A 22,323-nucleotide genomic window follows, 5' to 3' on the forward strand; every position below is an offset into this window, starting at 1 on the left:
TCATATACAGAAACCTTTTGTGCAGGATTCTCCTTTTGGAGGTATGTTTTTATTATTGTTGTGTGCCTTTCACTTTGCTCAGGTAAATCTATCATAGGGTTTTCTTGGCAAGATTTGTTCAGAGGGGCTTTTTGTTTTTTGTCTTCCTCTGAGGCTGAGAAAGTATAACTTGCCCAAGGTCACCTAGTGGGTTTCCACAGCTGAGCGAGAACTCAAACCCTGATCTCCAGAGTTGTAGTCCAACACTCAGACCAGTACACTATGGGGCCATTCAGACTACCTTTTACCTCGAATCAGAATCCGGATTAACCACAGGAAGTTCATATTGGCCCCAATTCGTCCACAAGTGAATTGGAGGCTTTCACACCCATTCAGGGGCAAATGCCCCTTGGCACAGGTCTTTTGAAAGCAGAGTAAAAGCTGTATCTTAAAAAAAAAACAACGGGTTCTGTCAATATGAACTTGTCCCTGATTATGATCGGGTTAAGTTCAGGGGAGAGATTTAGGTCAGAGGGAGGGCAGAGGGCAGAACATGTCTCCCCTTCATCAGGCGAAGAGGAAGAGAAGAAGAAGGAAGGAGTGAGTTCCAAGGGCAGAATCGGGGCTGAGAAGGAGGAGGAGGATGGAGCCGGAGAGTTCAGGGCAGGGATGGTCAGAGGGAGAGCAGAGAATGAAACATGTCTCCCTCTCTCAGTCAGCTTTGTCTCTTTTTATTTTTTATTTTTGACAGACTATGCAAATTATTTTTGCTACAGGGTGATACATATAGATAGAATGCATGTGTGCTTGTTTTTCCCTTTCATTTCCTTGCTTCCATCAGGGCACCTCAGTTTGCAAAAGGCTTATTATTATTATTATTATTATTATTATTATTATTATTATTATTGTGTAAGATTCGAATGCTACATGTGTGTGTGTGCTTGTGCTATTTCCCTTTCACTTCCTTGCTTCTGTCAGGGCACAGTGTGCAAAAGGCTTTTTTATTATTATTATTTTTGTGTAAGATTCGAATGCTACAATGCGAATGTTACAAATGTTTTCCTTTCAATTTGGCAAATTGATACAATATGTGAATGCTTTTGCTACAAATATATGAGTGTGCATTCTGGGGTCGCAAGGAGGGAAAACAAAGCAAGAGGATGCAGAGATGGCATTCTGGGGCGAGGAATTATTGAGGGGGGAGGCAAGGGCTGTAGCATTGGGCTGAAAGCAAAGGGGACGCTGGAAGGCTGCGGAAACCCATGACTTTGGGGGAGTCACACTCTCTCGGCCTCAGGGGAAAGGCAATGGCAAATCTCCTCGGAACCAATCTTGCCAAGAAAACCCCGGGAAGGGGTCGTTTTAGAGTGCCATAATGCGTAATGACACAAATCGACACAACACACATACACACACACCTGGAGGTTTTTACATTTGACAGAATGTGCGCACTCTACCGCCAGTTTTTTTTTAAAAGAGGGGGGAAAGCACCCCTTCCGTTGGCCAATGGCAGCAGGAGACGTCATCTCTGACAAAAGCAGAAGAGAATTTGATTGGCAGCAAAGGAGCCTTCATTTTAAACCGGTACCTCAAATGTGAACTTTGGAGGGGTAATTTACCCGATCAAGGTAAAAGATACTGGGCACTCATTTCCAAAGAGATTCGAGGGGGGGGGATCCGAATCTGCCCAGTTCCTTCCAGGGTAAATGGCCCAGTAGGAATGGGGCCATATATGTTGGCTCTAAAATTAAGCATAGCAAAATCAAAAGACTTTGTTCAAATGATATCTTTTAAAATTTAAATTGTTTAAACAGATTTTTTGTAAGCCTAGACAGAACCAGGATACTATGCTGCTGTTGTTGTTTGCCTTCAAGTCATTTCCAACTTATGGTTACCATAAGGCAAACTTTTCATGGAATTTTGTTGGCAAGTTCTTCAGAGAGTGTTTGCCATTGCCATCCTCTGAGGTTAAGAAGTGTGACTTGCCCCGGGTCACCTACTGGGTTTTTTCATGGCCGAGCTGGGATTCGAACCCTGGTCTCCAGTCATAGTCCAATGCTCAAAACCACTACAGTGCACTGGCTCTCATTAGTGCTTTAATAACACAAAAATAAATGCACACATGCCAACATATGCAAGTGTAGTCAATTAATTTCTCAGACTCACTTAATATGTATATCATATAGGCTACTACAGCAAGACCATATGGAATGTCAATCTCTCAAGGATCTGGGAAAATTGTGGGCTTATACCTACTCTGTTTTCTTCTCCCTTCAAGTCCTTTTCACACTCATGACCACTCAAGTAAGCTCTTGAATTATTTAGAAAATGTATCTCCTTCATCCCCCTAGAGGAGCTGAAATAAATACAGATATTGATTTATCGTAGTTAATCCCAGACAGGTGTCCCATTAGAAGCTGAGTTTTATTTTAAGGACCATTTAAGCTACAGTGGCCCAGCTGACATAGAAAAAGAATGGAAGTCAGAGATGGGTGTGAAAGCTGTAGTGGTGCACTTTCACTCTCTCCACAGATACTTATGTCTGGGACAAATATTTCATTCCCCTCTCTTACATGAACACGCCTAAGGCTGCACTTTCTAATGCATTTCATGAATGCATTTACTTGTGCTTTGCATCATGGAGTTGTCTCAAGAGCAGCATGGGCCAAGAAGACCTGAATCCAAATCCACCTTGTCACCATCTTTTAATTGATTGCACTTTATTTTTGAAAATAAAGAATTGGAGCAATGTGGAATGCATTAACCAGTGGCATCACTGCGGTTGGTGTCACCCATTGTGGGTGCTTGGAAAGTGCTTTGGTGTGTGTGCAGTCTTTCTCTACCTCACTTGGCCAGCCGTCCATCTGTGTTCATCAAGCCCAATCCTAGAGAGGGATATTCTGTAGCTGATGCTTTGGATATCTTCAGGTTAGACTACTGCAGCGTACTGTTTGAAGACTGCTCTGAAACTGAAACTATTTTACTGCTGACTGGGACTAGGAAATGGGCACGTATATTCTCAGTGTTCAAACTAGGCATGGGCAACTGTAGGAGCCGGGGGGGTCAATTTCCCTCCAATCCTCACTTGCCCATCTCCCCAGGCCAAGCTCAAATACCTCATGTGTCATTTTATTATGGACTGCAGAGGTAACTGGAGGTATTTGGAATGGGTATGGGATGTTAGGGATGCTTGTGGGGGCATTTTCACATTTTTTGCATACTTTGGGGACACTTTCTGTGTGGTCTGGGAGAAACTGCCTCAAAATCATGCAATTTGTTTTTAATTTGGGTGCTGGGGAGCTTGGCATTGGGGAGAGGCTCTAGGGGCTAAGGCACCAAGTGGTCTGTGGCCCACAATCTGCCCGCCTCAGTTTTAAATAATATAACTGACTTCTGGTATATTTCCCAGCACAATTCAGAGTTCATTTTAGAAAACAAAGTCCTAAGTGCTTGAGACTCATATACCTGAAGGATTTCCTTCCTCAGTGTACACTTTCCTGTATAGTTTTTATGCTGTATGTTATTTTAATGTTGTAAACCGCCCGGATTGGTTCGCCACAGGGCGGTATATAAATAAAAAATTATTATTATTATTATTATTATTATTATTATTATTGTTGTTGTTGTTGTTGTTGTTGTTGTAAGATCATATTCAGATATCCTACTTTAGGTGCCTCCATACCTTCCAAATGTCCCAATTTGGCAGGGACAGTCCCCATTAATTCTCTGTCAACTTACATTTTCAGCTGCTTTTGCAATGTCCCAGATTCCTTCTCTTCCTCCTGCTTATTACCTTTGTCCTGGCTTATATCATTTGCTACAAACTGAGTTCAAAGTAAAAAAGTACCACAGTATTTCCTTAACTCAGCAAGGGAGGGGGGAGAAAATGACGGGCACAGGATCTTACCTTTCCCAGTAGGCTCAGGCAAAAACAAACTGCTGCAGTTTCTCCTAGTTTACATATTTTTCTTTATTAATAAGCTTTGCCATCCTGACCACACTCAGATGGTGCTTGGTTACACATGTCCCAGTTTTCATCTGTGAAATACTGAAGAGATTCTCCCTGTGCTGTCTGAGGTGAGGTATATGGTGAAAGGGAAAGGGCCTTCTTGGTGGTGGTATTATATTTATGTCTATCCCAAAGGCAGCTTAAAACAGTTAAAACAAACATAATTAAAAATTCACAGCATATGAACTATCAAATCATTAAAATCTGTTGAAAACAAAAACCATTACAAAGAAAGCAGGAAATGGAAAACTCAGCACATTACACAAGAGCCCTCAAAGGCTTGCTGAAACAAAAAAGAAAAGTCTTCATCTATCTATGGAAAGAGAGCAGGCAGGGTGTTAGTCTAACCCACAGCCTGAGAGAGGTGAGAGAGGCAAAGGACTCTTTCAAAGAATCAACATCGGAAACTCCTTTCCCAGAGCAGGGGCGTACTGGCAGCTGACATCACCTGGTGTGTGTGTGTGTGTGTGTGTGTGTGTGTGTGTGTGTGTGTAGGGGGTGTGTGTCAGTGGTGGAGCAGACTCCCTCGGCCTCCAGAAGTCCAATTTGGGTTGCCAAAGGGATTGCCTTTTCACAGCAGCCACTGTTGCTGGAAGGAGCAGTGCTAGTGTCCTGGTGGCCCATTTAGACCCCGGCATGGCTGCAACCAAGCCAAAGCACAAATGGAAGAGACTGCCCTCCCCAGCAGCCACTCCTGCTGGAGAGGGCAGTGCCAGTCCCCTAGAAGTCGTTTTGGGCTCTGGCATGGCTGCAGCCATTCCAAAGCCTTAATGGAAGGGATTGCCGTGGCTGCTGGGCAAGTGAGAAAAAGAGATGATGCCCTTTCTCACTTGCCCAGCAGCTGTGCCAGGTGTACCACCTCACTGGGTGATACCCAGTGTGGCCTGTACTCCCCATACATCTGTAGTGACACCATTGTCCCAGAGACATGCCTTCCTCACACAGCTTCAAGTTATCCTCTGTAAATATTATTACTACTGCTACCTCTTCTCTCAGCTTTTTCAATGAAAGAATATAATAGGAGCAGCAGCACAGCTCCAGCCTGCCAGCCAAGTCCCAGCAAAGCTCTCACAAAGCTTAAACAGTCCCAAATCTGAAAGCTAATTTTTGCTGCCACTTCTCCCCACTGCCACGTGCTCTAATTCCTCATCCCTATCATGGTCCTAAAGGCCACTGGTTCCCCTTGTCTTTCCTGCATGTCAACACTTTGACAGAAGACCCCTTTACCACCCCCTTTTCCCTTGCTGTCCCTCTGGATCTTTCCACACACACCCACTTTGAAAATCACTGGTTTAACCTCTCTGGGAAGGGAGTTCAAGAGCTTGGTAGTAACTGCTGAGAAAGCCCTCTCCTGTGTTTCCATCAGATGTTTCCATGGGGTTAATGGGACAGAGAGCTTCACCAGAATATCTCAAAACACAGGCAGGCCCACATGGAAAATACAGTCCTTCAGATAACCTGGTCTTGAGCTGAACAGGGCTTTGAATTGTGACTGGAAATGAACCAGTAGCTAGTGGATCTGTTGCAACAAGCTTATGAACTCTTCTTACTAGCAAGGCTCTTGAGCACCTACTCTGATGTCTTTTCAGTTTCTGGTATATGAAAGACCTTTTTATGTGCTGAAGCCTTTTAACTTTCAGTGCTGTTTTATGCTGAATTTATTGATGCTTCCTGTTGTTTCATTATGTTTATTCTATATTTTTGTATTGATTAAAATATTTTTTAATCAAAGGCAAGGATAATAAATCTATAGAGTTTATCACACTGGTTCTGATTTTGACATTAAAGAGAGGTTAAAGCTCATTTAAAGCATCCTGCAAATGAAGTTGAGATGACAAGTAATTGTGCGAATGGTTATCATATGCAATTGCACAAATAAAGTGATATCAGAAATGCATTGTCATTGAAATCCTGAAAGTAAGAGGTTGCGCACTAATGCTTCTTTGTGACCACTTTAACGGCAGGTTTTGTGCAACAGCGTGTGAAATTGTTTTGTGTTTACACGATTTTTCTGGGATATTCACAGGATAAACTCCCAGTCTCCTTCGTGTGATAAACTCCTATGAGACATTTAAAAAAACCCAAAATGAAAGTATGTTCTGTTTGGCAGTGGTTCTCCGAGATTTTCAGCAGATCTTGCTACTCACTACCTTCTAAAATAAAGAAATATATATGGAAAACATCACCTCTACAGCCAAGCCATGGTCCTCATGCCTTTCCCTAACTCTTCTTCAAGGCCCATCTGTTAGGCAGCATCTGGGAAATAAACTGTTCCTTCCATTATTATTGCCATCTAGCTTTGGAAATAGGAATTTCCATATGGCCATGTCATAAGGAGTTCATTTTGTTTACCTTCTTTCCTAATGACTGGTGTACCTTCTGCAATCTGCTGTCCTTCCACACCCTTGGTAATGTAAGTTACACCGGCTTACAGCGATTTACCAGGATGTATCATATACCACTATTCACGTCATTCCTGAATTTCAGCCACTGTGCAGTGTGCTTATTTATATTTGGATATTACATCTGATGTTTCAATACACTGTAGGAAAATAATGCGGTGGGTAATGCACTGAAAATTCAGAGAGAAGGGAAGAGGTTAGCTGAGCAGTTCCCTAAATACTGAGGGGGAAATTCTTATCTTGGCTAAATAGATCTTTTAAAAGCGAACAACAGAAATATCTCCTCCAATATGAATTAGAGTAATGAAAGCTAAAATACAGGGCAATACATTTTACCCCCTGCATTGAGCTTTATGCTATTTGTATTTTTTAGAAGGGAAAGTCAATGAAAAAATTAGGGACAATCAAATCTTTCATTAACATGGCAGTTTTATCAACACTTGTTTGCGAGTATGCTTCACTGAGAATGGTGGGATTTGTAGCACTGCTATCAAACATCTTTTCAGTATTGGTGCACAAGAACCTAAGTACAATCCTGCTAGTTCAAGACCAAAGGCCAATTAGGGACCCTTTCACACTACACAACACTATGATTCCACTTTAAAAGCCACAATAGTACCCTAGTGAATCCTGGGAGTTGCAGTTTAGAGAGGGGTTTGTTTTTTGTTTTTTAAATATAATTTTCAGCCAGAGTGTTCTGATGCTTCACCAAACTACAATCTTCAGGATTCCATACAGCATGAAGCTATAGCAGTTAAAGCAGAATATAGCACCATAGTTGTGTATTGTGAAAGTCATGCATTTTTGTTTCTACAAAAGACTAGCAGATGCTTGCAAAAAGTTCAGAGGCTGGTTACACTTACACACAATGACATCCCCCTCCTCCTGTCCTATTCAACTTTGTCATGCTTTTGGTACCAGATTAAACTTGGCTAGTTGTTAGTTGTTTAACCTGACTATAGTTGTTGTTGTTGTTTTAAAAAAAGAAGAATATTTGATGATGGAATAGTTGCTGTTTCATACTATCCAACAGTCCTAGCAGGGACAATCCTGATTCTTCCTGTCATCCCACATTTTCAGCTGCTTTTAGAATGTCCCAGTTTCCCTCTCCTCCTCCCACCTTCCTCTTTTGATCCCAGCAGATTCAATAGGATTAATGCCACAGTTTGTTGTTGTATGTAAGGCTGCAGTTTTGGTGAAGGAAGCTCTTAACATACCCAATATGCTTATTTTTAGTAACTGCTTTTAGTCCCTTAACATACCATATCATACTAACAGGTATGTGTTCAGCATTAATTACACATAAGTTTTATTTTGGTTTATGTCCATAAATAAATTATGATGATGAAATAAGTTTCAACTTTTTCAAGGAATGCGTGTTTGCTTTTTTAAATTAAGCAGTTGTATTGTCATTTTATGAATTTTGTAATCTACCTTGAATAGTAAGAGCTTTATTCAGATAACTTTTTTTTAAAGTATGCATTAATATATTGATTACCATGAAGAGTTCCTTTTCTAGCCTTCCTTCTCTTCACTTGAAAGCTGGGGCATCGTGTCTTTTGTCTCAGCTGTCAGTATCCTCGCTCACCATCCCATAATTCTTATTCCTCCTACACTAAAAAATTCATCAAGGGGTTGCAGCTATTGATGTGGAGGATGCATGTACAAACTAATGACTTTACTACACAAGCCTCATCTTGCAGCAATTGCGTTATTTGAAGAGAACAAAAATATACTGGTTTTGAAGCATTTATTATCACATGTGTGTTAACAGTGTGACTGGCCTTTTGGAACTATTGACAATCCCATGCTCTCCCTTCTGCATTCCCCTTAAGCCTGTCTTTCTGCCTTATGCTCTACCCAGCATGCTTTTGGTACAGTGGTCTCTTGATATCTGCTGGGGTTTGGTTCCAGGACTTCCTGTGGATATCAAAATCAGTGAATGTTCAAATCTCATTAAATAGAGTGACATAGTGAAATGGTGTCCCTTATATCATAGAAACCTAGATTCATAGAGTTGGAAGAGACCACAAGGGCCATCCAGACCAACACCCTGCCATGCAGGAACTCACAATCAAAGCACTCAGGACAGATTACCATCCAGCCTCTGTTTAAAGTCCTCCAAAAAGGCGACTCCACCATACTTCAAGGGAGCGTGTTCTGACACCATGGGGCTGCCATGGACTATCACTTATCACTTAACCAGTGATAACAGCGCTTTAGTGTTGTGTGTACCGTGCCACTGTTCAATTTTGTTCAGTATAAGTACAGTGGGCCACCCCCCCATCCCCATGGATATCAAAATCCATGGATGCTCAAGTTCCATAAATACCATGGCAAAGTAAAATCGTATCCCTTATAATATATATAATATATAATGGCAAAATCAAGCTTTACTTTTAGGAATTGATATATTTTTTTAAAAAAAGCTGTGAATGTTTGAATCTGTCCATAAAGAACCTGTGTGTATGAAGGGCTGACTGTAGTTAAGATCCTAGTCAATATCATTGTGTGTGTGTGTGTTTGTTATCAAATCACCTTTTGACTTATGGTGACCCCATGGATTTTGTAGGGTTTTCTTAGGCAAAGAAAACTCAGAGATGGACGAAGGCTTTAATGGCTGGCATCCATAGTTTTTGGTGAGCTTTTCAGGCTATGTGGCCATGTTCTAGGAGGGTTTGCTCGAGACATTTCTCCAGCATCTATGGCTAGCATCCTTCTCTGAAGATGCCAGCTACACATGCTGGCAAAATGTCAGGAACAAACTCTTCTAGAACATGGCCACATAGCCCAAAAAACTCAGAAAAAACTCAGAGATGGTTTTGCTACTTCCTTTGGGCCACACCAAATATTTGCTAATTTATATATTCTCATCAAAGCAAACATATTTAACATGGCTGAATACACAACATGAATATTCAGGAAAGGTTTTGTGGGTTCCCCCCTTTGTATATATTACCCTTTTTACCCTACATACCCTTTCTTGAATATTCATGGTCATTTGATGGCATTTACTTTTTTAAACTTTGCTGCTGCTGTTCTTGCTCTTCGTTGCCGCTTCTTCTGTATCTGCACTATTCTTGGTCTTATTGTCTTCACTGCCTTTTAATCTGGTTAGCCCCCATGATTTCCTGTGTAGCCATCTGCAACTCTATCATGCCAGATGACAACAAAATCACAGGGATCATCACTGTGCAATGACAGGAGAAGAAAATCAGCTTGCCAACATATCCTGAAGACTCCAGAAAGCCAAATGTCACAATAATGCCATAATACTCTTTTAAGTTCATCTGTTCCTATGCACCTTTTCCTATTCCAATAAGATGAGGTTATTGTTATTAGAGTGAGTAATTCAATTTCCCAATAGATGAGTCCCCCAGATTAACTTTGGATCCTTGAGTGTTTTCAACAAGCTGCCTGCAATGATTGAAAAACTCATGCTGCAAACATGTCCAATTCAGAGGGTACATTTCAAATGTGATTAGGCTGTAACAAGATAGGCTGTTTTCTCTTGGACTCTTATCTGACCGAGCAAGAGTATAAAGCCCTTTTGATTCTTTCCTGGCAGAAGCAATTGGATAGTTAATACAAGTGGACAAGAAGGTATTGCATTTAGTGATGTCGCACTATAGCTATTTTGATGCATAAAAAAAGAAAATGGGGGCACTTTGAAATATGCTGTAGATTTTTTAAAAAAACCCCTTTTGCCTCATTAAGAACCCAGAATGTATTACTATGGTTGCCTACAGTCCAGAGAATCCAATTTCATGTGTGGGAAATAGCCATGTTCATATTTTGGCTTTTCTCCACTGACAGCGATGTGTGAATGCCACACTAACCCATTCTGTACTCAGACCAATCAAATTCTATGCTGAGAAACACAGCATAGTGGAACCTGCACAAACTCTGCAAATTGAGCAAATATGAGAAACATTAAAGTAATATATATATATATATATATATATATATACACATTTTATATATCAATAAAGTTCCCAGATCTCAGGGAGCTGGCTCTCTCTTTGGGGACTCAGAGCAAGGACAGTACAATTGGAGAGTGAGAATACTGTCCTGAAATAAAAATGAAACAAAGATGCTGTAGGGGTTGGCTGTTATGTTTTTGTTTTCTACTGTATTGCTGTCTTCCGCCACTATAGACTCTAGCAGGGATCCTCCTGGTCATCTTTTTCCTTCCCATAGTAACACCAGGATTAAGTGGAAGGAGTGGCTAACACAAGGAAATACTGATCTGTCTCTGTATTTACAGAATATAGGATTGCTGGTTTGTGATTTTTCCTATCTTCTGTTAATTTTCTTAGTCCCACTTCCACCTTCTCCATCCTAACCTAAATGGTTGATTCTGCAGTACCATTTCCTTTTGTAATATGTTGTTAACACTTGGAATTTACACTTTTTCTGGAATATTTTCAAGCTGTGGATGCTTGAATCCGTGAATAAAAAGTCCATGGATAAGGAGGGCTGACTGTATTTTGGTTCTGGTTCTTATTAGATTGCGGGACTCCCTGCCATGCATTTGGAATATGACTGACATATCTTACCTGCTGTGCAAACTCTCTTGTTTGATAGCTGCAGCAGGAGTCATTCTGGCATTATATATATATTCTCTCCCTTTCTTTGCATGCTGTCAACATAAATCACAACTACGTGAGTTCATTTTTATTTTCTCTGTGATAAACATTGCTGTTGATAATTTTGATCCATGTTGTATGATAACTAGCAATAACAATGATGATGATGATGATGATGATGATGATGATGACAACGACTAGGACTAAGGTTTCCATCTTAGAAATATTTGCTGAGAGATGGGAAATAAATAAAACTGTATTGTTTAATTTGTAATGAGTAAGACCTATTTCACGTGCACACGTAGGTAGAATGATTTCTTCTCAGTCAGCCTAATCAAAATCATGATTCTGTGGAAGCCTTTGAAATTATTTAAGGCACTATGAAAGTTAATCTTTAGTGTCACATATATTTATTCAGAGTAAAATTTTCCTTGTGTCAGTGACACTTGCTTTCAAATAAGTGCAGATGTGCATAAGTGTGCAGCCTTAAATGCTTAGAAAAAAGATCATTATAGGTAAATAGTGTAAAATAGCACCTGGGGAACGATTGTTGGTCCTTTTTTTATTTGTAAAACATTATTGAATAGCAACTAGCAGGATTTGAACCCTGGATCTCTTACATTCTCACAATACTGCTGGCAGAAAGGTCAGTAAAAGACAGAATGCCACACTTTGTGGTACTCCTGGATTAAACCAAAGCATTTGTGGTACTCCTGGATTAGACCATGAGGTTTTGATTATTGATTTAGTACATTTATACCCCACCCCTCAGCCCAAAGAGCAGCTTAATAATGGTTAATCTGATCATTCCCTGTCTTCAGGTTTACAATCTAATAAAACAATAATCAAGGGAAAGGGGATAGTAGTGGTGGAATGGATTATGTCCATCAGATGCTGGCTGTTCTCTCCCTCAGAAGCCATAACAGTGGCAGTTGAAGTGGAGAGAGCACTCTCACCATCTGCTAGGACCAAGGCATGATGGAGCTGTGCTTGGCTACTGTTCACTGTTCATGCGTCTGAATAAGACACAAAATGAAGCCTTTTAGTCAGGGATTGGCCATGTTGGCTGGGAGATTTAGTAGTTGAACAAAATAACTTTCTACCTCTCCCATTTTAGTTGGACATTCAATGCCAAACAGTGATATTCCAACCTGGAGCCATAAATGTATGGTTTTGGATGAATGAACACAACAGGAAACTTCCAGCTCAAGCCCTAGCAGCTCTCTCTTGACCCTTGTATCTCCAGCTCACTGCACTTTTCACTGCTCATGTTACAGTGTTTGACTGTTATACACCCACGTGATATCTTCGTGCATTGAAGCCAAGGCAAGCACTAACAAGAGGAGCAAAGATTGTGCGGTTTGCTCACCACATCCTTTCTGCTTGCTCAGGAACTGGTTCCTCATGCTTCCTCTGAGACATTACTCCCTCAGAGCCCCAGACTGTAGAACTCAATGCCTCTACATTTTGAAAGACTGAATATGTGAAAATAAGCATTAAAAAAATTAAGATACATAACACCCAACTACTGAGTTAACACACAATTCAGGCTACAGAGAGCATATAAGTAAACTGCAATTTCATTTAGCAATTCCACTAATGTGGAGACAGCTGTCTGTTTTCATTTTTCACACTCACTGACACCTCATGCAGTATAGACACTGACAGATCATATGATGCTTGCAATATCACAGCAAGTGTTTAGTAAAAGGTTAAATGTAATTTAGGCAGAGTTTTGAGCAAACCGCAAGTCATGGAGCTGACATTTTGCAGAAAGCTAACCTTAAAAATTGAGATGGCAACTGTTTATGCACTACCCGAAGTGGTGTTGAGAGCTTTGGATGTGTATGCAAGTACTTTACTAAACTGTACTAAACCGATATTCCAATAAGTTCATTAAAATTAAAGTCAAACTCCAAACTCTGAGGCATGCTTCTGGTTGAGAATGCTTACATTAAAAACAAAACAAAACAGTGCATTGTTTAATCTTAAACGGCTGAACCTATTCATATTAATTATCTCAAAAGTTCCCATTTATCTGGAACACGTAACCTGGAAAATTACTTATTTTCTTAATTTATTCTGCTTCTCTCAAAACAGTGGGAGTTAATTTTGCCAGGTCAGGAATACTTCAGTCCCAGAGATTTGGAGATTACTCCTTGTGATGCCACAATAAATGGGCTCTGGTGGTCCTGTGAGGGTAATGTTACAAGGGACAACTGGTTATGTCATTAAGCATGACAAATTAAGCATCAACCATAGTACTTTCAAGGCAGATTCTTCCTTCTCAACCTGAGAACTGGAGAAGTAGGTCTAGGACCTGAGATCTGAGCATGTTAGGACTGGGAGTGCTTTGGAGGCCTTCCTTCCTCATCCTCTTGACACCATGTTGCCTTAATGTTATGATGTTGTGCCTTTATTTTGTGGTAAGTGGAGTGGCAGACAGCATTTACATGTGAAACCCCATCCTGATTTGAACCCAGATATGAATGTTGTCATTTTTTTTTGGCAATGAAACAGAAACTTTTTTTAAAGAGAGAATCTCCAAGATGGAATCAAAAGCTCAAATGTATGCAGTTAGTTGGAGTGGGAAGCTAAGAAAGGATCTGGGCCCATGTCTAGGGCAAGTTATCTGGAGCTACTGGACTTGGATCCAAGAGTTTGGAAGGTGGACTGCTGTTTCTAAGCCATCCAGTGCAGCTCCTTGACCACATTCAAGGAAAAAACCCAACCAAACAAAAAGTCAGTAAAAGCAAAGCAGATATGCCGGCTGTCATTAGAATGAAGACAGTGGAATGAGAAAGATGTCAAGTAGTAAATGGGTGTGACGAAGCCGATGGAAGAGGGAAGTGGATGGCATGGTTACCATGTAATGTCAAGGGTGGGAGTAATTTGTTTGTGGAGAATGTAATAGCAATGCCCACATCAGTACCTGATACCAAGAATTATACTAGTCTTAAATGTGAATGTTCTGTTTAGCCATTGTAAATACACAGAACCATTGATGATTTAATATTTTATATCTGATATGTGTTTCATCTGTTTATTTCATTTGTCTGCTAATCAAGGCATACAGACAACTAAATTTCATAAAGATTACTATCTTCTAAGGAACTAGGCTGTCTAACCTCTGCAAACCTCCATGAGGCTGGAAAGGGCAAAACTGTTTGAGGTGCCTTTCACTGGTTCTTCTTCATAAATACATTCATACACATTAATACTCCTGGGATCCAGAGGCCCATGTGAATTTTGACTTGCTCTTGCCTAAACATACACTTTCAGCCACCCCAAGAGAAATGGCTGCTCTCCACCAACCTCTCTTTGGGCATGTAGATCTTCCAGTTTTATTTATTTAGCAGAGGAATGAGCAATTGCAGTAGGTCCATGGGCTTTTTTTACATCCTGGCACCCTGCAGGTAGAAAATAACCCTCAAGGGCCAGAAGTCCACTTCTTGTTCTCAAAAGTGGCTATTATTATTATTTTGATGTTAAGGAGTACAGGGAGGCCCTGCAACCTATTATAAAGGAGATACAGAAGGAGAAATATAGGCTACATACAGACAGGCCAAAATAAAGCTGCTTCGGGTCACTTTGGAGGTATGCTGTTTCAATGATGCATGTGTACTAAAAGTCCGGAAGCTGTGCCAAAGTCACGATCCAGTCCTAAGGACTAGAGCACAGCTTTGGCGCAGCGTCCGGACTTTTAGTACACATGCATCATTGAAACAGCATACCTCCAAAGTGACCCGAAGTAGCTTTATTTTGGCCTGTCTGTATGGGGCCATACCCTCTTTTTTTGGCCAGGACAAGTTCATTTTGGGCAATCTGGAGCTGTCAAAGGCCACATGCAGCCCCAAGGCTGCACTTTGCCCATCCCTGATTTAGGAAATGCCTTCTAACCAGGATGAGGTTGTTGTTTTTTTACTTAGCCCGGAGGGTAATACAGTACAGGGATTTTAAGCCATCATTCAAAAGTATTGTAAGATTACTAGTCATTCCATACCCAGTAATCAGCAAAATAATTCCTGAGATTCAGCATGACTGCCACTACTACTACCGCTACTAAATACAGTTTGAATTATGGTCATGATACAACCCAAATTAAACACTTGTATCTTCTTCTGATTTCAGTGGAAAGTTTGTGCTTCAATTTTTTTCCTACTGGGATCAATGAGATTTTAAAGTGCTTAGCTCTGGTCCAATCATGCTCTCTTGTGCACTATACATTTTAGCTAAATGGAGGCAAATCACAGTTTCTCTGCTTGTATGGATATTAAGTATAAAAAAATAAAAGATTATTTTATTTAACATTATAATAGACTATTACAGGTTAAGACCACATTGTAGTTAATAGTAATAAGTATTTAGGGCCCAGCACTGTTACCTGCTGCCTGGGCTTTACTCATTGACTAGCCTAATTCTGAAGATCTTAAAGATTTCTTATTTCTTTTCCCCTTCTCTCACACCATTTCTTCTAGATAGAACAGCAAGAAACTGACATTGAAAATACTACTCCAATCAGCAGTGATCTGAAACTGTTTATAACAGAGCCTGCATTACATGAAAGGTCTGTTTTCACATCTTCTCCAGTAATAAGTGATTCTGCAGATGGTAAAAATGTGGCTTTGGAAAAAGCTGACAGCATAAATAGATTTCATGTGGACAGGGCAGGGTTGGTGAACAATGCAGGCCTTTATGTATCCAATGGAAAATGTGGCAGTGATGAACAGGAGCCATGCTGGGATCAAACCCTTCATACTGCAATCACAGATGATGTGGCCATTCATGACATTGTGCCAGATGACTTGAGTCACTTCAATGCAGCTTCCAGGCAAGGAGCCATATGTGATATTCCAATTCCTATGGCCATGGCTGACATGCAGATGGAAAGAGGAAAGGCATATGAAGTCAACAAGGTAAAAACAGTCCATGGCACTCTGTGTGCTGAAGATCCATGCAAAGGAAATTTCCAGAGCCCTTTGGAATCTCCAGAACCTAAGGTTAGAGATGATGATTTATCACTGATGCATGAGCAGTTACAGAAACTTCTTTATGAGGAAGAGGACTGGGCCTATGACTTCCCTTGCGCAAGTGGTCAAGTTATAGCAGCTGGGACTGACACTGCCAAGGAGGTCAGGGAATGGAACATAACTGACGATGTAAATGCTGAGCAACGTGTGCCAAGAAATTTAACAGAAGATAATCAGCCTGTCAGAGAATTGGCATCATACAGTGATTTGAACAGCCTTCTAAAAACAGATAGAGGATGTAGCTGTGCATCCACAAACAACAGTACTCTTATGCTACCTGTAGAAATAGATGACATACCTCTGTGCTCTGACTTGGGACTTAAAATAGAAAAAACACCCGATCATCTTCTAAGTAGTATTCTCCAAAAGGAAAAGTACCTGAAAGATAAGCACAGTGGAACAGAGTCTGATCATGATGGATTTTTTGAGATGGCTGCTCATCCAGGAGAAAAGATTTCATCTACTAATGCTTTCCATTCTTTTAGAACAGAATCTTCTTTCAGATTTACAGAAACCCCAGACTTTCATTTAGATTATGGCCAAGAAATTTTATCAGATGTACCTGCTGATCGTCTTGGCCAGTTGTCTTCTTCTGAACAGTGTGCTCATTCTACAGATGGTCCCACAGACAAGCAGGTTGATGATATTCCTGAAAAAGAGTCTCACGTTGCACCATGCCAGTCAAGCAAAAAAGAGTGTGCTCAACTTTCTGAGCTTTTACTGAAAGAGGATTCATTCATTAATTTATCTGGCAAAAATATGGATCAATTTACAAGTGAAGAACACTCCTCAGTTACAGTGGTCAATAAAAGTGCTGAAGAGGAATTTCAGGAGAAAGAAACTGAATCAGAACTGAATGTACAAATTGACAGTAATTATGGTATTTACCGTGGTTTAACTGATAATAATAATCATAATGTTCAGGCTGTGCCTGATGCCTGGAATTATAGCTATCACACACAAGACCACAATTCAGTTATAGCCTCTGAGCCTATTGCTGCATGGGATAGGCCAGAGGATACTGGCCAAGATAACAAAAGAACAGAGCAAAGCAAAGAGGAACCAATATTCACAGCATCATATAAGGTTAGATTTTTCACTGAAGTTCTGTTAGAAATAAATAAAAGTGATAAAAGCAATATCAGCCAGAAACACAGAGAGTTTAAGGAAAGCAGAGGACAAACTGCCATAGAGTCCAAAAATGAGATGCCACAGTCAGATTTTCAAACAAGAATATCAGGGGAAACATCTAGCACTGATAGTCACATTTGTGAGAGGACTAAAGAATTAGGATTAGATTCTGCATGCTTTCCATCTCAGTCTTGCAAGCCAGATGTTTTAAACAGTGATGCATCTTCAAGTATTGTCAGAAATGATTATGGCAGTACAGGACAGGACAATCAAAATGCTAGCAATGTAATCATTTGTACACAGGATGAGAATAAAGAAAATGTATATGAAGGTGGTAGTCCAAATGGACTGGTGATAGCTGAAAGCCAGGTGCAAGTTGAGCTTCTAAAGAGTGAAGTTAAGAAGGATAACGACACAAAGACACCTCAACTGTCACAGAATCAGTACCAAATAGCAGAAGAAAGTGAGATTCAAATAATCCATCATGAGTGTGAAGAAGGAGAAATAGAACCTTATATGCTGGCTTTAATTGATTCAGAACAGATATATTTTTGGCATGGTAGCAGTGAAACACAGCAGAAAGAGTGCCAAAAGATGGAAAGAGAAAGTCAGGCTGAAATAATCTTTTGTGAAAGGCATGACAGGGAAAGTGAAGAATCCACTGAGTGTAACTTAGAGGATATTGAAGTGGAGCCATACATGAGGGCACTCCTTAATTCAGAACAGATATATTCTTGGCATGATAGCACAAACTCTGTGCATCCATTCATGGCCCCTGGCAGTGAGCAAACTGATGCGTCTGTCAGGGGATTAGCAGGAGGATGTGTAATTACATCTACAGGCCCCAATCAAACTGAAGCATTCAGAGACAGTGAGAGACAAAACCTAAATTCATCAGAGCATGCAACTGGAAAGTTAGGCAGTACCTTGCCTTCTACCACTAAGAACAGATGTCATTCTGAAGAAGAGCCGGCACAGGTCAAAACTCAGTCATACACTTCAGAAGAAACAGCAGATTATCTATGTGCACTGAAAAAAGAGAAGACAAAGTTGCAGGAGGCATCCAAACTCTGCCAGTCACCCTCCTCTCACAACAGTGTTGAAGACGTGAAGCGTAAGCAGGAAACAGTCAAGAAAAAGGTAATGCCTAAGGTACAAATCAAGAAGCAGCGTCTGGAAGCAAAAGAAAATGTCTATAACAATACCAGCTGCATTAAAAAACCCTCAAAAGCTGAGACAGATTTCACTCACAAGGAAGATAACAGAGAAGTACGGAAACTGCCTTGCAAAAAGGACAACAAAGGTATGCATAGAATCTGATTTTTCAATTTTTACATCAAAGGTCACTTCTCTAGTCACAGCAACCACTGGCTCCATACAGAGGTCTTTTGTGGACTAGCTTCCTATGATCCTTCCCTGGTGATAGGCTTACCACAGTAAAAACTAGAACAAGTTTCTATACTTTTAGTGGTTGTGTAGAAAAGGGCATTTCAACCGGTGTTACTTGTTACCTGGATGTGTGACAAGCAACACCTGCTGAAATTCTCTCTTCTACACAACTGTTAAAGGTACAGGAGCTGTCTCCAGCCATACCAGTGGGATCCAAGTATTGAATTTCATAAACAATATGAAATGTTGGATTTCATAAACAAAATCCAGTGTTGTTTAGGAAAAGATTAACTGTTGCAGACCTTTGTTATTTCATCAAAATAGTTTCTCTCCTTACAAGGCCAGCTCTACCATTTGACAGAGTGAGGTGCCTACCTAAGGCAGCAGAGGCTAGGAAATCAGGAACACCAATAAGGTTTTAAGAGAACACAGATACAGAGGCCAAACAGCCTGTGCCACCTAACCTAGTCTGCTGCCCACAGAAGGATGCTGTCTCATCACGGAATCAGATTTAACCAGCATGCTAATCAAATTCTGTACATGGAGTTTGGATGGGCATGGGTGGGAAGGAATCTTGTTGTTTTCTTCAAGGAGTAATGTGTCCTTGGCTGACCCTGTGTCCTCACGTGCTCACTAATAGCCACCACCTCATCTAGTCATACAAATTTGCCCTTACTTTTATTTTTAAAAATATTAAGTGCTGAGGTTTACACTTGAAGGAGATTTAGAGATTATGATAATTTAGCACAGAAACATGAATACGTCCATGCTCTGTGTTTGGGGCCAGGCTTTACCTTTAGGATATGAGTATGCATACCACTAGAATAAAACAGAAGTAGATGATCACAGAAGTCTCACCTCCTCCTTAAGAGAAAACCAAAAGCTCTTTTCATTTTTTATTTTTTCTAATTCTAATTTTTAATTTAAAAATACACCCACATGCTTCACGACACTGACAAGTAGGATCATTATTCTTTTAAACTTTCCACTTATAATCAGCCTACAAGGATGACTCAAGGGTCACTATGAACATATAATGTCTAAACTGGTCCTTTTATTCTCCTTTTCATTTAACACCTCTTACTAAATAATGTTTTATTTCAAGCCCCCAAACTGCTGAAGAAAATCCAAGCAGAACTGTTTCCCGATTTCTCTGGAAATATCAAATTATGCTGCCAATTTGGTGACATCCATGAAGACTCCACCATTACATGGATGAAAGATGCTAAGCTGCTTGCTCGAGTGCACAGAAGGTAAGAGGGCAAACACAAGAAGAATACTGTAGTAGGTTTTGAGGAACTGTCCTGATGATCAAAGTTTGGATGGTATCTTGAGATGGGGGGAAAAATGATAGAGGCTCCCATGTTATAATAATGGGTGGCAATCACCATTTCCGACAATCTGAGTAAAGATGTTAACTGTAGTACAGGTACATGCACTGGTAACCTCAAGACTTGATTTTTGCAATGCGGCCTACATGGGGCTACCCTTGTGCCTAGTCCGGAAACTCCAGTTGGTACAGAATATGGCAGTCAGGTTGGTCACAGGAACAGCAAGGAGTGACCATATAACACCAATATTGAAGTCACTCCACTGGCTGCCTATCAGTTTCTGGTCATAGTACAAGGTGTTGGTTATCACCTTTAAAGCCCTACATGGCTTGGGCCCAGCCTATCTGAGGGATTGCCTGCTTCCATATAATCCGCCCCATACACTCAGGTCCTCTGGGACTAATTTATTACAGCCCTTAAAGACCAGGTTGACGGTGACCTCCCAGAGGACATTCTCTGCAGCCGCTCCCAACTTAAGGAATGGCCTGCCGGACGAGATCCATCAAATTACCAATCTAGAGAGCTTTAAAAAGGCCATTAAGATGGATCTCTTCCGGCAAGCCTTCCCGGAATAAATGCTCAGCCACAAATAAGACTTCCCTTCCAGGGAACTCTGCCCATGATAATTTTTATTTAGCTTAGTTGGTTTTAATATGTAGTTTTTAATCTTACATTGATTAATCTTGTTTTAAGGGGGGCATTATGTATATATGGATGTATTTTACCCTGTTGTACACCGCTTTGATTGCCTGGCAAAAAGCGGGATAGAAATAAAATAATAATAATAATAATAATAATTATTATTATTATTATTATTATTAACCTTTATTTATAAACCGCTGTAAATTTACACAGCGCTTTTTTAGTCAGACGGTTTTTTAGTCAGACGGTTCCCTGCCCTCAGGCTTACAATCTAAAAGACACGACACAAAAGGAGAAGGGAGTGATGGTGGGGAATAGGATCAGGTCCAGCAGATCTTCTCCACCTCTGAGGCCTGGACCAAGGCAGATGGACTGGAGGAAGAGCTTGGCTTCTATTATTATTATTATTATTATTATTATTATTAACCACGTGTCTTAACGTGGGGAGGACAGTCTTCTATTTGAAAGGATGTAGAAACCAAGTCCAATGTAAAGATTTAAAAAATTTTAAGAAGGGAGAGCAAAAGGGGCTTCAAAGTTACCAATCCAAAGTTAGCAACTGGACAGCAAACTGAACAGGAGACACACATCTCACCTGGTTGCATCCTCCCTCACCATGATGAGATGCATTGTTATTTCTGCTTAATTTACAGTACCTATTTCTGAATTATGATCTATACATATCAAAGAGATTTTTTGTTGTTAACTACCATTGAGGTGATCTCAACCTATGGCTAGCCTACTAATGAGACATTTCCAAGACTCTCTGTCCTCCACTGCTTTGCTCTACTCTGCAAACTCATACTTGTGATCTCTTTAATAGAGTCCATTCGTCTTACATGTGGCCTTCCTCTCTTTCTACTCCCTACTATCTCTCCTAGCATTACTGTTTTTTCCTAATGATTCATGCCTTCTCATGATATGTCCAAAGTATGACAACCTGAGTTTTGTCATCTTGGCTTCTAGGGAGATTTCTGGCTTGATCTGCTCATTTCTTTGTCTTTTTGGCTGTTTTGAATGAGTTGATTTTCCTCCTATTCTCCTTAATGGTCCAATTCTCACATTCATACATAGCAACACAGAATACAATGGCTTGTACAATTCTAACTTTTGTGCTCAGTTGTATATAGCAATTTCAAATCATAGGAAAAAAAAATAAATGATCACTAAACAAATGGTTGCAGAAATAACTGATTACACAGGAAGTGTTCAGACTGAACCAGGAATTCTTTGATTATTGCTAAGTATGGAGAAAGGGATACAGTGGCTTAGTGGTTAAGATGCCAGTTGTGATGATCAGTAGATCAGAAGGTTGGCAGTTTGAGGCCCAGGTGCTGCATGATGGGGTGAGTTGCTGTCACAAGTCCCAGCTTCTGCCAGCCTAGCAGTTCGAAAGCATGCAAATACAAGTAGATAAATAGGTACCACTGCTCAGCGGGATGATAACAGTGTTCGGTGCAGTCATGCTGGCCACATGATCACTGAGGCAGTGCTTGGACAATGCTGGCTCTTCAGCTTAGAAATGGAGATGAGCACCACCCCTACAGTTACAACTAGACATTCATGCCAAGGGACTAACTTTTTAAGTATGGAGAAGAGAGGCTGTCAAACAGACAGACATGGGGTGAAACCATGTTAGAGAGGGAAGTTAGGATTCAAATATATGTTGCTGCAGAGTAGCACATGAGCAGAGAGATAATTGTGGCATTGTGGTTAGAGTGTTGGACTGGAATTTTATAGATCTCTAGTCTCCTCTGAGACATAAAACTCAGCTTGGTGAACTTGGGCCAGTTACTCTGTGAACCTGTCCTACCTCACAAA

At 40.5% G+C, this 22,323-nt stretch overlaps 1 protein-coding gene across 5 annotated transcripts in view; it reads left to right on the forward strand.

Annotated features, from left to right (window-relative positions):
• ALPK2 (alpha kinase 2) overlaps positions 1-22,323 on the forward strand; it is a 165,766-nt gene that overhangs the window by 103,953 nt on the left and 39,490 nt on the right. For all 5 annotated transcript variants that reach the window (XM_042453898.1, XM_042453902.1, XM_042453899.1 and 2 more), the window contains exons 7-8: positions 15,458-18,443; positions 19,635-19,782. In XM_042453898.1, coding sequence (XP_042309832.1) covers positions 15,458-18,443; positions 19,635-19,782 — 3,134 coding nt within the window. The remainder of the gene's footprint in view (positions 1-15,457; positions 18,444-19,634; positions 19,783-22,323) is intronic.

Source organism: Sceloporus undulatus, chromosome 2 (assembly GCF_019175285.1).
Source record: "Sceloporus undulatus isolate JIND9_A2432 ecotype Alabama chromosome 2, SceUnd_v1.1, whole genome shotgun sequence".
NCBI classification, from domain to species: domain Eukaryota; kingdom Metazoa; phylum Chordata; class Lepidosauria; order Squamata; family Phrynosomatidae; genus Sceloporus; species Sceloporus undulatus.